The 13,969-nt window shown below is 44.4% G+C and overlaps 1 protein-coding gene across 1 annotated transcript in view; it reads right to left on the bottom strand.

The window, feature by feature from the left end:
* The window catches only part of CADM1 (cell adhesion molecule 1), a 226,651-nt gene that overhangs the window by 61,522 nt on the left and 151,160 nt on the right, over positions 1–13,969 (bottom strand). Inside the window, exons 3-6 of the mRNA XM_019511795.1 lie at positions 11,000–11,146; positions 9,626–9,778; positions 5,222–5,359; positions 3,188–3,343 (exon numbers count right to left, since the gene is read on the bottom strand). Coding sequence (XP_019367340.1) covers positions 3,188–3,343; positions 5,222–5,359; positions 9,626–9,778; positions 11,000–11,146 — 594 coding nt within the window. The remainder of the gene's footprint in view (positions 1–3,187; positions 3,344–5,221; positions 5,360–9,625; positions 9,779–10,999; positions 11,147–13,969) is intronic.

The following is a 13,969-nucleotide window of genomic DNA, read 5'->3' as shown; positions in this document are numbered from 1 at the left end:
GAGAATGTGACAATTAGGCCTGATTTTTGGATTATAATTTCTCCAAAGGGCAAAGTCTGTGTCAATGGAAGCTCTGATCCAGGTGTCAGTCAATGATGACAAGTGGATTCCCCCCTGCCTCCTTCGCTGTTCCTGTTTGCCACACATGCCTGCCTTTCTCTCCTGTCCTACCCAGACCCACTCCAAGGGGCAGACAAAGCACTGAACCGCATGCTGCAGCCTATTCCAGATGGCTTCTCACGTTCCAGCAACAAGACGCCTACCGAATAATGCCTATGAACTCTTATATTGACTCCCCATCTGTGGGCTCCACAGGGGTTTGCCAAGGAAGGGGAGCACCATTACACCCATGTTTGAGATGGGGAAACTGATGCACGTGGAGGCAAACAAACACTTCAGGGATGGCTAAGAAGCAGTGTCCTGAGTGCAGACAGATGCTTTGAAAACACGTGGAGAGAACCTGGGTCCCCCCGTGGCACCCACACAACACTCCCAAGCAGCGTGATGGTGTGATCCGTGCCTGCAGGAGCCCGCTCTGAAGGGCAGCATGGTGCCCAGCAGATTCCCCTTGGTGCCCAGCCCCCCTGTACCTACTCTGTGTGTGTGGTCAGTAATACCTCCAGACCAAGGGAAACCAGCACCAGCAGCTGCACCAGGGTCCCCAAACCATGGTTTGTGGTTCTGATTCTGCTCTAAGCAATTCACACTGGCCCCTTTTTCTGCCAAAGGCCTATATCACAGCATTCCCACTTAAAAAACCCCCGAGGTCCTTGGGGAACCTCTCCTGGGCAGACCCGGATACAGGTATGGGCAAACCGGGTGGCCGCCTGGGGCCCAGACAGAAAGGGGCCTGAAAATGGGGAAAAAAAATTCAATTGCAAAAAAAAGTTTATACATGACTGGCAATGTTATTAGTTGTGGACAAACTATTTAAAAGCATTGATACCACAGACTTTCGCAACAAAAATCATCCTCTCTGGCAAAGGGGAGCCCAATACTAAAAGTTTGCCTGGGGTGCCCGGGAGTCTGGGTGCAGCACTGCTCCTGGGGAGAGTTTTGGTCCTAGGCTTGCAACCAGTTCTCTGCCCCTGGTGTTTTCAAGAATAGGTTGTTAGAAAGAAACTGCACAGTGAGTCCAAGGACAGGCAACAGCCCGCAGACCCCTCACTGCTTGGACACCAGTCCAAAGCTACGACAGACTGGCACCGACTAGCAACGGTTTCCACGAGATGGCCCCCTCTCCATCCACCAGGAGCGGGGTCATGGTCAATCGACTGGCTGGGAAGGATGCACCACGGAGCCCAGGCAACTCTGCCCAGGGGGAGAAGTACAGCACAGGGAAGGAGGGGGCTGCATAGGAGGTGATGTGCGGCTCCTTGAGCTATTAGTGTTCTGCCAATAAAAAAAAAAAACAAAACAGGGAACGCAGGTCTGCAGGGCTGTTCATCTGGTGCTTCTCGCAAGCTCTAAGTTGAGTTCAGGACAAAATGTCAAGACAAACATGCTGGTGCATGAGACCTCTTCACATTTAGCCCCCTTCCCCTTCCAGAAAGCTCTGCATTAAGTCCATTCCAACAATCGAGTGTTAAGCTCCAACTAACACCTCTCCTTCCCCTGGAGATACCCAAAGAGAGGCCTAAAATTAGCGATAAGTGAAAAAATACCCTTTGCAGCAGATAAAGTCTACAGTGCTTTATCTGAAGGTTTTGGATGTCCCCCGAGACCTTCAGATAACCATAGTTTACATGTGCTTTGTTGCCATTGTGCATGGAGACCTTTAAAAGCTGCAACTGAAAGGATTCAGAAAGGATTTATTTTCTCTTTCAATAGACAAGCAGAAGGAACCTGCACCCCATACTTCAGGTGCTTTTTTTAAAAAAGTGACCCATTTCTATCATACCAAAAGGTCAGCACTGCAGTGAAATTTCCAACGGGGAGCCTTAAGCTAACCTCACCCCTTTATAAACAAGTAAAAAACCCTGCAAGATTTCAATTTCTCTGTATAATTTGAGAAATGGGATTTTTTTTTTTGGTTAAGTATTTGATCAAGCCTCACAAAGGTGCTAATGTATTATTAAAGCTAATGGAGCTCTACAAGAAATGTTAATGGACATTAAGTTTGCATAAATGAATTACACATTAGCACAGTCACAAGAAATCTAGTATCTGCCAATTTAGGTAGTATCTGATCATTTCTGTTTTCCCCATTATAGAGCCATTACTTCACGCTAGTTTCGGCGATAGGAGAATTGTAAGCAGAATGCTCGTAATGAAGCCACATAATGAAGTAGATGAAATAAATTAACACAATCCCCCTACTCGGGGTCTGCAATAGCACATTTGAGATGAACTACAAAAGGAAAACTTGGGAGGCGTCTCGGCAGCCTCCTCGCTTCGCCGTTCTCTTGCGCCAGGGCCCCGCCGCCCCCGTCTCACGCAGCACAATCCAATGGTGGAGGCGCTGCAGCAACGCGCACGGACCTGTATTCCATTACGCCAATAAAATACCAGCTATCTCTGCCGTGCGTTGCCCCATAGGTATTTTCAGAGGCGTACCTTTCCCTATCTGTATACATCAATTGTGATGAACGGCATAGCAGTTCATAAAGAGCCAAGCGAAACGCTCTACCTAGCTGTTATCTTGATAGCAGTCAGCCGCATTAAAACTTCAGGAATATCAGCCGGCAAAGGCAGGCTAATCTTAACTTACCTTATGCATGCCACTGGATTTTTAAACCACACTGTACACACCGCGACAGTCTCTCTTGCATCAGAGCAGGTGTCTCTCGATTTGTTTACCAATGAAGAATTGCAGTCGGTTATCTTAAATTGTGGCACCGCAGTGTAAGTTTTAAGAAATAAATGCGCTGGTAAAAAAAAGGTAGGACTCCAAATCCATCTGCTGTGACATAATTATAAGGCCTAGCTAGCAACCTTTCACGGTGCTAAATCTGGGTAAAGCAAGATATTCTCCAAGAATAAAACCAGGTCTGTGGAATTATAGCAAACTGGCAAGGGAAAGCCATTGTTTCATCTATTCAACAATACCCAATACTTTGATTTCTACATTTTGGCAACAAGATATAAGTACACTGTAATAAAACCTAATTACATAATTAATGGTTTCTAACGTCTTTTGAAGCGAGGATCTTTACACAATGGAAGAACAAAAATCACTGGGACTCACACATGACTTCTAGGTAGCGCTGGGTCTGCAAATCCTTGACAGCAGGGTGATCCACCAGACAGATGACAGGGACGCCATCATCCTCTCGTCCCACTCTCAACAGAAGTTGACTGGTCACTGTATACATATCAGACCACTGCTCCACTTCAGACTTGCCTGTCAAAGGATGACAGCCAGAGACAGAGAGGGAGAAAGAGCAGAATAATCATGGGAGAGCATATCCATGTTAACTTCACATTATTTGTGCATTCATATCACCATGCAACACATGACACACAGGCCTCTGGCTTCCATTTTTCCTTTATATGGCATCTGAGCAGTCCCGAGAAGGAAAAACGCACATGGAAAACCATCCTCCTCCCACCAGGGCATGGAAAGCCAAGATATACAATACACTGCTACATGGATTAAGAATTTCCTAAAACTCCTGAGCTCCTAAATCACTGGGGCCACACATCTCCTTAACCCTCACAACTTTCCATCAACAAAGTGACCAACTAGACCAAAGTAAGGAAAGATGGAAATGAAGCCATTTCAACGGTGGCACTGAGAAACCCTGCAGGAAACACCGGGGCAGCTGGCTGGCGTGCGGTATGCTGCAGGGCTCCTTCATAAAACACAGAGCGGGAAGGACGGAATCTCAGGAAGAACCAGAGAGACAAGAGGGGCTGTACCCAAGCTGAGCAAGTATCTGCTGACTGTACGTCACTGCCACTGGCTACGATGCACTGGTGGCATTTTTAGCGTTCAGGTCACGCAGATAAAAATGGTAAGAGAGCAACAACCCCCTTTTTCAAACACAAAAGCCTGCTCCCGTAGAACATGTAATTAAACAGGGGAGAGGGCTGATGGGAGCTGTAGAAACTACAACTCATTATGACTAAAGAAAGGGATTTCTAACTGCAAAAGTTCCTTGTTTTTTTGCTAGGTGCAAACTGCGCAAAATAAAAAAACACAGAAAGCTATTGCAGACCCTATTTCTGTTAAAAAACCCACACGGCCAAAGGAACAGCAGGGTGATGTGGTATTTCAAGAGGCTACTACTTGTTTGGCAGTCTTCAAAGATACAGGGATGCTGGAATTCAATTGCTGATGCAAGCAAGCTCGATAAAGATGCTAGACCGGTCAAGCACAAAGGGTTGATCACCGCTGTACTTGTGCCCTCTAGAAAGGAAAGAGCCAAGCAAGGCCATTTGAAGATCCATGCCTCGCTTAGATGACAACAGGTGCTGGAAAGCAGCTGGCTCTGTGGGACACTACTACAAGTGGTGGCAGCTTTGCATTCTGCTATTATCAGCATACGTTCAGCATGGGCCATTGTGCTAAGACGCCTGTAGGAGGGAAAGGATGATGTTGTACATCCTCGAATGGAGGACTTTGTCTTGTCCTCGCAGGGGGGTTACATTTGACGCTACGTGTTTGACTTCGGTTAAGGAGCCCTGAGTGTCTCACGTGGGGCAGAGGTGATGCCAACCAGCCTTGCATCCACGTGTATGCCGACTTAAACAAACAGCGTGTCATGTGCAATCAACGTCAGTGACTTCCTTGTACAAATACCACAAGCACTAGACTTTATACAACAGGAGAAACTCATTGCGTATGAATATTCAGCACATACACAATGCTGTGCAAAGGTGAACTGAAAAGCTTTACAAGGCAGAGAGCTGATGCTCTCAGTGATGCCTAAAACAGGGCAGAAAGCTACATTAGCAGCAGCAGCAACCATAACAAATTCCCTTCCCAGCTTTAGAAGTCAGCAAGGTCACAAGCAGCTGAAGAGCAAATCCAGAACACTGAACTCAGATTCTGGCAGGCGGGTAATGGACATAATGATATTCAACCCTTCCCTCTTAAAATGCAATTGTCATTTAAATCCATCAGCATATTCTGCTCCTGACCTGGGGTTTCAAACAGCTTGCTCTACTTTTTAACCAGGGCTGGGAAAAAACAGAAACACAATGGTGCATCTAGAAAGTCTGAATCAGTTGCTGGGTGTTATCGGTAAAACTGAGCTGATTTAGAGGAAAAATCTACCCCTTAGCTCCTTGTTCCCTTTGAACCATCTGATCGTGGTGGCTGGTCTGCTGGCCATGGCAGTGCAGTTCAATTCAATCTCTTCTCCTTCGACGGCAATTTCTTTCTGGATATCAATTATCAAATTGCGTGGCGGGACTAAAATGAAAAGCATACAAATCAGAACAACAAGGTTAATACATTTTGAGCATTAACTGATGCATTTCTGAGAGCCTATTAAAAATCTGCTCAGTGCTGGAAAACAGCTGGATTTTGGGGGTGGGGGGGACGAGAAAGCTGGATGTGAAAAAATCAACAGTTCTCTTAATTTATCAGCTCCCTTAAAACATTGGTTCTTAATATTGACACTAAATATTTCCAGAGTTGCAACTTCACTTTGCATTTCATTGACCATTGCCTGACTCATGTTTCTTCTACATGCTCCCCCGACTGTGCACCATCCCATACACGGCGACTGCTCTTTTAGGCTGCCCAGTTTGGATATTACATAAAAAAAAGCAGCATGCAGAGTTAAAAAGAATAAAGCATTTGTACATGTTTCTTGACAGCCTGTGATGAGGAGAAAGACGAAGGCTGACATTTAAAAGTGCATTACTTACCTATACTCCTAACCCTCTGAAGGGTTGCAGTTTCTTCCCCTGTGCTCTTTAGCTTCAATCCTCAAGCTCACAAGGTTGAAGCTGGCCAGCAAAGAAGTATATTCAGTGCTCTTAGCCACCCCCACTGAGTATAGGCCAGAATGGATGTCACAGCCTTTACCTGCCAGTGCCTTTCCCATCAAAATAAATCACAAGGCAAACCGAATCCCAGCTCTCAGGAAAGAAGTAGAGCTAGCTTTGCATCTGGAGACAGCTCCTTTTTTTGCGTGAGATTGCAATAATTGCAGGAAGGTAATTTTCCTCTCTCTCTAGGTGAGTATCCTCTATAGATCAACCTTCTCGTGAACTTCAAAGCTAGAGGGCTGTAATCATCAATGAGAAATAATCCAATAATATTTAGAAATCAGCTAGAACCTAAGGGAGATAACCACCGCTGTAGCATATAACCAACGGATGTGACAGAAACAAGCTTAAAGATGCTGAAATAGGGACAATCATCTCTTTACATGAAAGAGTCGGTAGAAAGGGAGATGCAGGCCTTACCGGGCAACATGCAAAAGTCAAGAAGGAACAGAGTCGTAAGTCAAGGAGATTTCCAAAGATAACATTTTTGTTCTGATCATTATGATTAAGGAATTGTATGGTTCAGATATGACTAATACATTTCTCAGCTGATGAAGAACAAACAAATATGTATAAATACCATCCAGATGATCAAGCAGACTAATTAGTCATTCGTGGCTTTCGTCTAAGAACAGACTATAGATTTGAAATCTGTACGTGTTCCAATGAAGCGTGAATAAATTTACATATAGTAGCACTGAAGACATAAAAGTACCCAAGAAGAGAAAAACAACTACGGAGGGAAAGCAAGAGGCAGCACCATATTGCTTCCTGATTGCAGCCATGGGAGAAAGGTGGTCTGTGTTCCAATGTGACTACTGCCCAAAGCACATAAGGAGAGCACAGCATTAAAGCCACTCCTAAGGTACCAAATGGGATCTTCTTGGTGAACATAAGTGTCACACTGAGTCAGACCAACTGGCCCAGGACCCTGTCTCCAACCGTAACAGTGGTAATGGGAACTGAGGTCCTAGAAAGAAGAACCAAGGATGTACTGACACCAGCTACCTTCTTTAGGGAAGTTTATTAGTGATGAGAAAGAGATCTGTGACTCTCATTCCCATTCCTCCATGTGGCAGTCATCTCATCTCCCTCACTCAAGCAAGTACACACTTCTGCCTTTGTTTCACGTGGTAAAATAAGAATTTGCACCAATATGCCATGAACTTGCACACCAAGGTAAACACAGCGCTATGATTTTTATTTTCTTAAACAGGGTTCTGGAATAGGAGATAGAAAAATACAGTTTGCCTTGAACCTTGAAATGCATTTTATTTATATGGAGAATAACTACCCTAGCACTCTACTGTATTACTGAACACAAACAGTATTTACACAGGGGGCAATTAAAAAGGTATTATTACAAATAAATCTCTAGCAATGAATGAAGTTAAATTAAAGCTAAATAATTATATACATCTGACACACATAAATACGAGAGGAAGTTACATTCTCAGCTGAATACCAGAAAACTGAACTAAAACCTGAAAGCTGTTGATAAATTTGAGACCCATATTAGGGCTAATTATAAACACTGTTTCCACAGCATAAAACCACTAAGGAAGAAGTGAATCTCATTAAAACACATGGAAAAAAAAGTCTTACAACTAATCAGTGAGTGAGATCTGAGTTTAAGATCTTCCACTATGATTCAGGTTCCCTTATTAAAAGGATCTTAAAAGCCAACACTAATCTTTAGGCATGGCCGTAACAGTATTAGCTATTTTGGGCAGTAGCTATATAAATCCTGTACCTGCATATGTACCGCAAGCTCAGAAACCACAAAAAATAGCCTGAAAAGAGAGAACTCAGTATGATTGTCTTGGTGAAAATGTTACTTCTCAATAGAAAACAGTAACATTCAACACTGGAAATGGTGATGCCAACACAAAAATAAATGGAAGGCGTCAGACGGAGGGTGCTAAATTTGTATACACGTAAGAAAAAAGATAAAATGGTGGCTATGATATCAGAGTAGGTAAAATTAACCGAAAGCCACCACTTCACCTCATAGTTATGTTTAAGACCATGCAGAATACATTTAGCAACTAATAAACATGCAAAGGCAGGAACATCTTCAACATATCAAGAGCTTTAACAGCTGTGGATATACACGACACTTTTCTTAAAGAACATCATAGACAGCAACAAAGATGCTATTATTCTTCATCATATTATAATCTTAGAAAAGAAGGTTGAACATATGATCAGTGGGAATAGCTTGATTTCTGGGTACAGAGATGCATAGGCTGCTGGATCTTACTTTGAGGAATTGTGAAGTAACCCCGAAAGAAAGAAAATTAAATTAACACATTAAACATCCACAGGAAAAAAAATCCACTGCTTTCACTACTGCTGCAGGCTACTATGAAACTGGAGCACCAATTTTTTTTGAGAGTCAAAGCTATCATGTGTACCCTGTTGGTGCCCTGGATGTTAAATGGCAAAAAAATAACTTAAAAAAATTTTTGATTCATCAATAACCACCGGCACTCGCTCACAGAAGGATCAGACTGGGAGAAGTACATAAAAGGGGAGGGAGTCGACTGCATGGTGCCAAAGGAGATGGAGATGGAGATACTGGAATTGATGGTGCTGGTGGTGTCCTAGGCAGGACCTCAAACTACGGCACGCCTCCATGCAGGGAAGCTGAGCTATGAGCTTTCAAATTGAAGAATAAATAATCATTATCTTGGTGGACTTTACTAGAACTTTAGGTAAGTAAAAAAGAATCCAACTTTATGGGGCCTTACATTTTATATATTCCCTAATTTTACACAAATATACTTCTTCCCTTTCCATCCTCACTGAATGGGACCCATCGAGGACCATCATTGCAAACCTCTGCTGCTATTGCTGCGATCGGACAGCACGCACCCGCCCTACAGCCTAAGGAGGAAAGACGCGGGCTGGAGAAGGTCCTGGGAGGGCAGCGTGTAGGATTACTAGCAGGCACGGCTGTCTCCACTCTTCCAGCGCATGCCATTCCCCAAAGCTGCTGGCTGGTCTCCGCGCTCACACTTGCTCCAAAAGACCAATTGTGAACTCAGAAGTTCTTTCAAGAGAGCCGGCTGGGGGATGTGGTTCATCCTCGCGAAGCCCTGGTAAGGCAGGGTGAGGATTATCCCGCATTGCACAAACGGAGGAGCTGACAGCGTTTAAGTGACTGTGACAGACAAGAGTAGGACTCACTCTATTAAGCAAAAACGTGCCCGGAACAAAATGCAGCAAAACCCCGCCGGTCCTCTACACACCGGATACTGCTCAGAGAGAATCGGGCAGAACATAATCACCGGATAAGTGCTGGAGATGGATGGAGGCATTCCTAAGTACCAATTAAAGACTATGATATCCCAGGTGGTGAATGGCTCATGAGAAGACTTTTTGATCTTTGCTTGCCACTTTCCATACCTTGTCCAGGACTGAGCAGATCCAATCATCATTAGTGAAAGAGCACATGAGCGAAAAAAAAGAGTTTTCTTACCAAAACCACAGCATGGTTACAGGCTTTCGGCAAAGCCTTACCCGCCTGACCTAGTTTCGGCAACTTTTGCCGGCTACAACAGCTACCAAATAGTTTGGGGAAGTGCGTATAAATTCCCTTTCCTCCTCCCCTCCACTCGGACACACTCCCCATTAACTGAAAACAGAATTTAGTGGTGAGCATCTCTGAATTTCTTACCAAGCACTGTAATAGTAGTATAAATTTCCTGGGGAGGATCAGTGTAGAGCTGGCAGAAGTATCTTCCTTCATCAGAAACGGAGACATTTGTCAATGACACTCGGAGTTCACTGTTGGAGAAATTCACTAACTGAAACCTGCTGTCCTTCAACGCTGTGGAGCAAACAGATCGTTAGCGCTGGTGATGAATCCGTAAGATAGTACATCCCCCACCCACAGAAACACAGCTGAGCCGGAAGCCCAAAAAAGGTGTAAAGGAATCTAAGCAAAATTTCCCAAGCGCTCTGACCGCAGCTTTCCTGCTACCTTTTGCATTTCAATCTAGGTTTAAACATTATTCGTGCTCACAGATCAATATAAATAATCAATACAGACTAATGCACCTTGCAAAACACCAGCAATTAGGACATCATTCATTTGCTGGAAAAAATAGGGGTGGTTCTGGTAAATGGGCTGTCATAAAAATTCAGGGAGCCATTTCATGACTGTAAGCAGACTGCAAGCTTGGAGGCTGGACCAGGAATGGCTTGAAAGAGAAAACATGGAGGGAAAGGCCAATGCAAGACTTGGGTTTCCTTGTGCAAGTGCTAACTGCCCAAATTCTTATGACAGCAAATACTGCAGCCACTACAAACCAAAAGCTCTTCTAGTGCTTTGGAGAGAAGTATTCTCTTATAATAAGTCCTTGTGAAATATATAACACCACTGGGTCCTGATGAGGGTCCAATACATGTTACTACAATATGGGGAGGTGTGGGGGGTGTGGGAATCAATCTGTGCTATTTAAGGAATGGCCCTTTCTTTTGGTTGTGCTTATTTAATGCAGCTGGGTGTTTGGCCCATCCCATCCAAGCCCAACAACACCCATTAGGTTCGGGCAATTTAAATGCTTTCTTTCCAACTATTAGCCTTCGCTGGGGTTTTGTCGCAGCAGAAAACAGACAGCATCATTCAGCGAGTACCACAAAGACAAGGGTTTTTGTTTTGGCTTTAAAGAAACTTATTGTCTTGAAAATTCTAGCCTTCAAACCAAACATATTACTTCTGAGAACATTGCACTCTCCCTGCTTTACCCTATTCAATTGGTTTGTGTCAGCTAAATATTTGGTGTTCAATTGCAATTCACCCTGAATTACTACAATCAATTCCTATTGCAAAGTAAGACAGTCTGACTTTTAAAAGGGACCATCAAGGTTTCCATTAAGGAGAAAGATTATGATTGCCTGTTTCATCTACCCTCTACAGAATCGACTAAACTTTAAGCGTCTAACATTAAATTTAGAGGGGGGGAAAAAACCCTTAGCCATCTCTTTATATAGAGTGCAAGGAAAGTGGGGGAAAGTTGTTACTGAATAGCACGGGGATGGGACTTACGCCTGAAATCTCGGAAGTAAATGGTCTGTCTGTTGGGATTCAGTAGCTGAATCACTGAGTCATCGCTGTTTTTGACTCGACAGCTGATGGTGGCCACATCTCCCTCCACTACCGTCACATCCTCTGTAACCAGGTTCTGTCCACCACCTGGAAAAAGAAAGCAAACGCTAACTAGTGCTGAGGTTTGAAGTCGTGTCAGCAGCTTTTGCTGGAGTCCTTCCAACAGAGCAGGAACAGAGGAACAAATGCCAGGGGGCTGCCGTACCGATGCACATCGTCCCCCATCTCGTCATGACTGCAGAAGGCTGCTGGCTTAGCATCCATGGCCACAGCCAACCTGCAGCAGTACATCCATGGCTATGCCTTCCTCAACCCCGTGTATCACCGTTGCTGCACTTGCCTTCCACAGGCATAAGCTTCATCCCACAGGAACAGCGGGGTGCGGAGGGAGGAGATGGGTGAAGTCGGAAAGCCTGTTAGGAGTTTTGGTCAACAACGCAAGGCAGACACGATCCACGGCGCATACAATGACTCTTACTTAACTTAGCCAACACATTGTTCAGTTGCTCTCCATATATGCAGTTGCCTACGTGGCAACGTTGGAAATGGGGATGGATACCCTACGGACAAAAAAAAATGAGGATGCTCCTTTTGACTGGCCTGAACACCACTATATCAACCTGGAGTACCTGGGAGTGGTTGGCGGTGTGCAAAATGGAAATGTAGCAATTACTTGGCTAAAAACGGGGCCAGATCCCTCCCACAAGTAGGTATGGCTGCTATGCATGCGACCGAAGCATGCCTTCATGCAACTGAATTGCAACCCCAAGAAGAGCGCAGCAAAGCATCAATGCTGCAGACTACTCCAGTGACCCTCATCCAGGAAATGGTCATCTGGGACCAAACTCCTGTGGGACTGGAGAAGTTTGATACCAAACCTAAGGCCCATGAACTAAGTAGAGGTACAGATCTAAAGATCTTGATGTTAGCATAACAAGGCGAAGAGCTGACCCTGTAAACAGCCTCCAAAGATGCAGGAAACCTGGAGCCCAGCCTTCAGCTCATCCAAGGTTAGGCGTGCTTGATAAAGAAAACCAAGCACTGGAGATTACAGGACGTTAAAGATGAGCTTAAGGACAGAAATGGAGGGACCCTTTTTACTATAGTCAACAAAAATTCATGATGATAAGGACCAAGAAGCATTTCATTGGAAAGGCTCTCATATCCCATCCATCCCTTTCTTTCCTCCTGAGAAAAGAGAAAAAGCTGCCAGACAAACAGGTTTCCTGGAGCACCTACCTAGCAAGATGGTATCTACACACAAGACGTGTCTTGGTGCTGGTGGGGAAGCATGATGATGGGCAGAGGTGTATATTATTAGAAATACAGTTCCTGCCCCAGTTCTGTGCACAGTGGAGACCGGATCATTTCCAAACTGGAGAAGTGGACGGGCAACTAAGGCACCTACTAAAAGCATTGCCTCAGCATGCTCAGATATGGGGCAGAAATGTGTATTCACAATTCTTGGCTGAAAGAAAAAAAAAAAACCCTTGCCAAACTTTTGTCTTCTAAACCTATGAATAACTAAAAAAGTAAATGCAAAGAGAACTGCAGGACATTCAGGATCTTCTAAACAAAACCCAGCTTATATGTATAAATGTTAAATAACTACAATCTGTTAACAAGTTAATTCATTTTAAAGCCCAATCAATCTCTGCAGCACAACTTCTATTGTTCCAATCTGCATGGGTGGTGTTCTACATATATTGTAAATTGTAATCTAATTACTATGAAATTAATCCCTTTAGGCAACTCCATTTATGCCCAAACTATACTTATCCCATCGTTTGTGAGCCTCACAAAAGATCTCTATATTCATGTGGAAGCAGATGCTTATGCTCGCCTCGCTGTTGGTAAGCAAGAGACTAGTAGAGCAACAGCGGTATGTCCAGTTCTAGATGGAAAGCTAAAAATTCCCCCTGGCAACCGAAACACTCGTATTCACGAGTCAAAGAGCTGCCCATCGCTAGCCATCAAATGGTTACAGCACCTTCAAAACAGAGGGGAAGTCATTGGCATACTTGCCATTCTCCCAGCAACAAACAATTAGTAAGTAGAGCTAGTTAGGAAGTTGTCAATAAAACATTTTCTCATTTGAACCTGTCAATTTGCCAAGGCCGAAGCTCTTCGTGGGACAAGCAGTTTTGATAAAACTTATGGAGAAAGATTTGCTAGGGACAGGGCAGAATTCGTGGGCAGAATTAGCAACCCACCTCATACCTCCAGAACAGCTTGGTAATTAGGGCACTGACTTGGAGGGAGCCTGCACCAGCTGTTATGATCCAGCTGTTATATCCACAGGATCCTGTGCTGATACAGCTTAGCTGAATCATCCTGCCTTTGATGCCGAATAAAGAAGGGTTAAAGTTGCAGTGGTTCTGCTGCACCTGTATTGCTACGGTTATAACTTAACGGCTTCTATCAGCATCCTTTGATATCAATTCAATTGTCATGTCTGCCGATGCCCTCAGCCAGAATCTGTAGCAAATTGCGGGGTGGCGAGAGTCTGGTTTAATTTTTCATTAAAACGTTTGAAAGGCCTCATGCTGAAGAAGATGATGAAGAATGGGAAAGCTGTTTGAAGTCTCAGAAATATTCATGGGACGAGAAAAGAGTCTCTTGCCCAGGTCTAAGGGAAATCGCCCTTAGCTGAAGGAGGAGCGCTGGCTACAGGATGCCCTAAGGAGCTGGACCTCTTGGAAAGAAGAAATCCCTTTCATCGAGGTGCAAGTTGTAGTCTGAACGTAAGAACGACCATTTCCTGGATCAGATCACACGTCCAGCTTGCCCGGTATTGTGTGTCACATAGGGGCTGAGAGGGAGCGAACGGGGTCTGACCGGGATTTTTTCCCCACTGCTCCTCTCTCCTTTTCATCCTTCACCCTTTCTACTCTGGACTTATTCAAGAAA

The sequence above is a fragment of the Gavialis gangeticus genome, unplaced genomic scaffold (genome assembly GCF_001723915.1).
Source record: "Gavialis gangeticus isolate Ggan-Ray unplaced genomic scaffold, GavGan_comp1, whole genome shotgun sequence".
Lineage (NCBI taxonomy): Eukaryota > Metazoa > Chordata > Crocodylia > Gavialidae > Gavialis > Gavialis gangeticus.
This window is presented reverse-complemented; position numbering and strand designations above follow the sequence as displayed.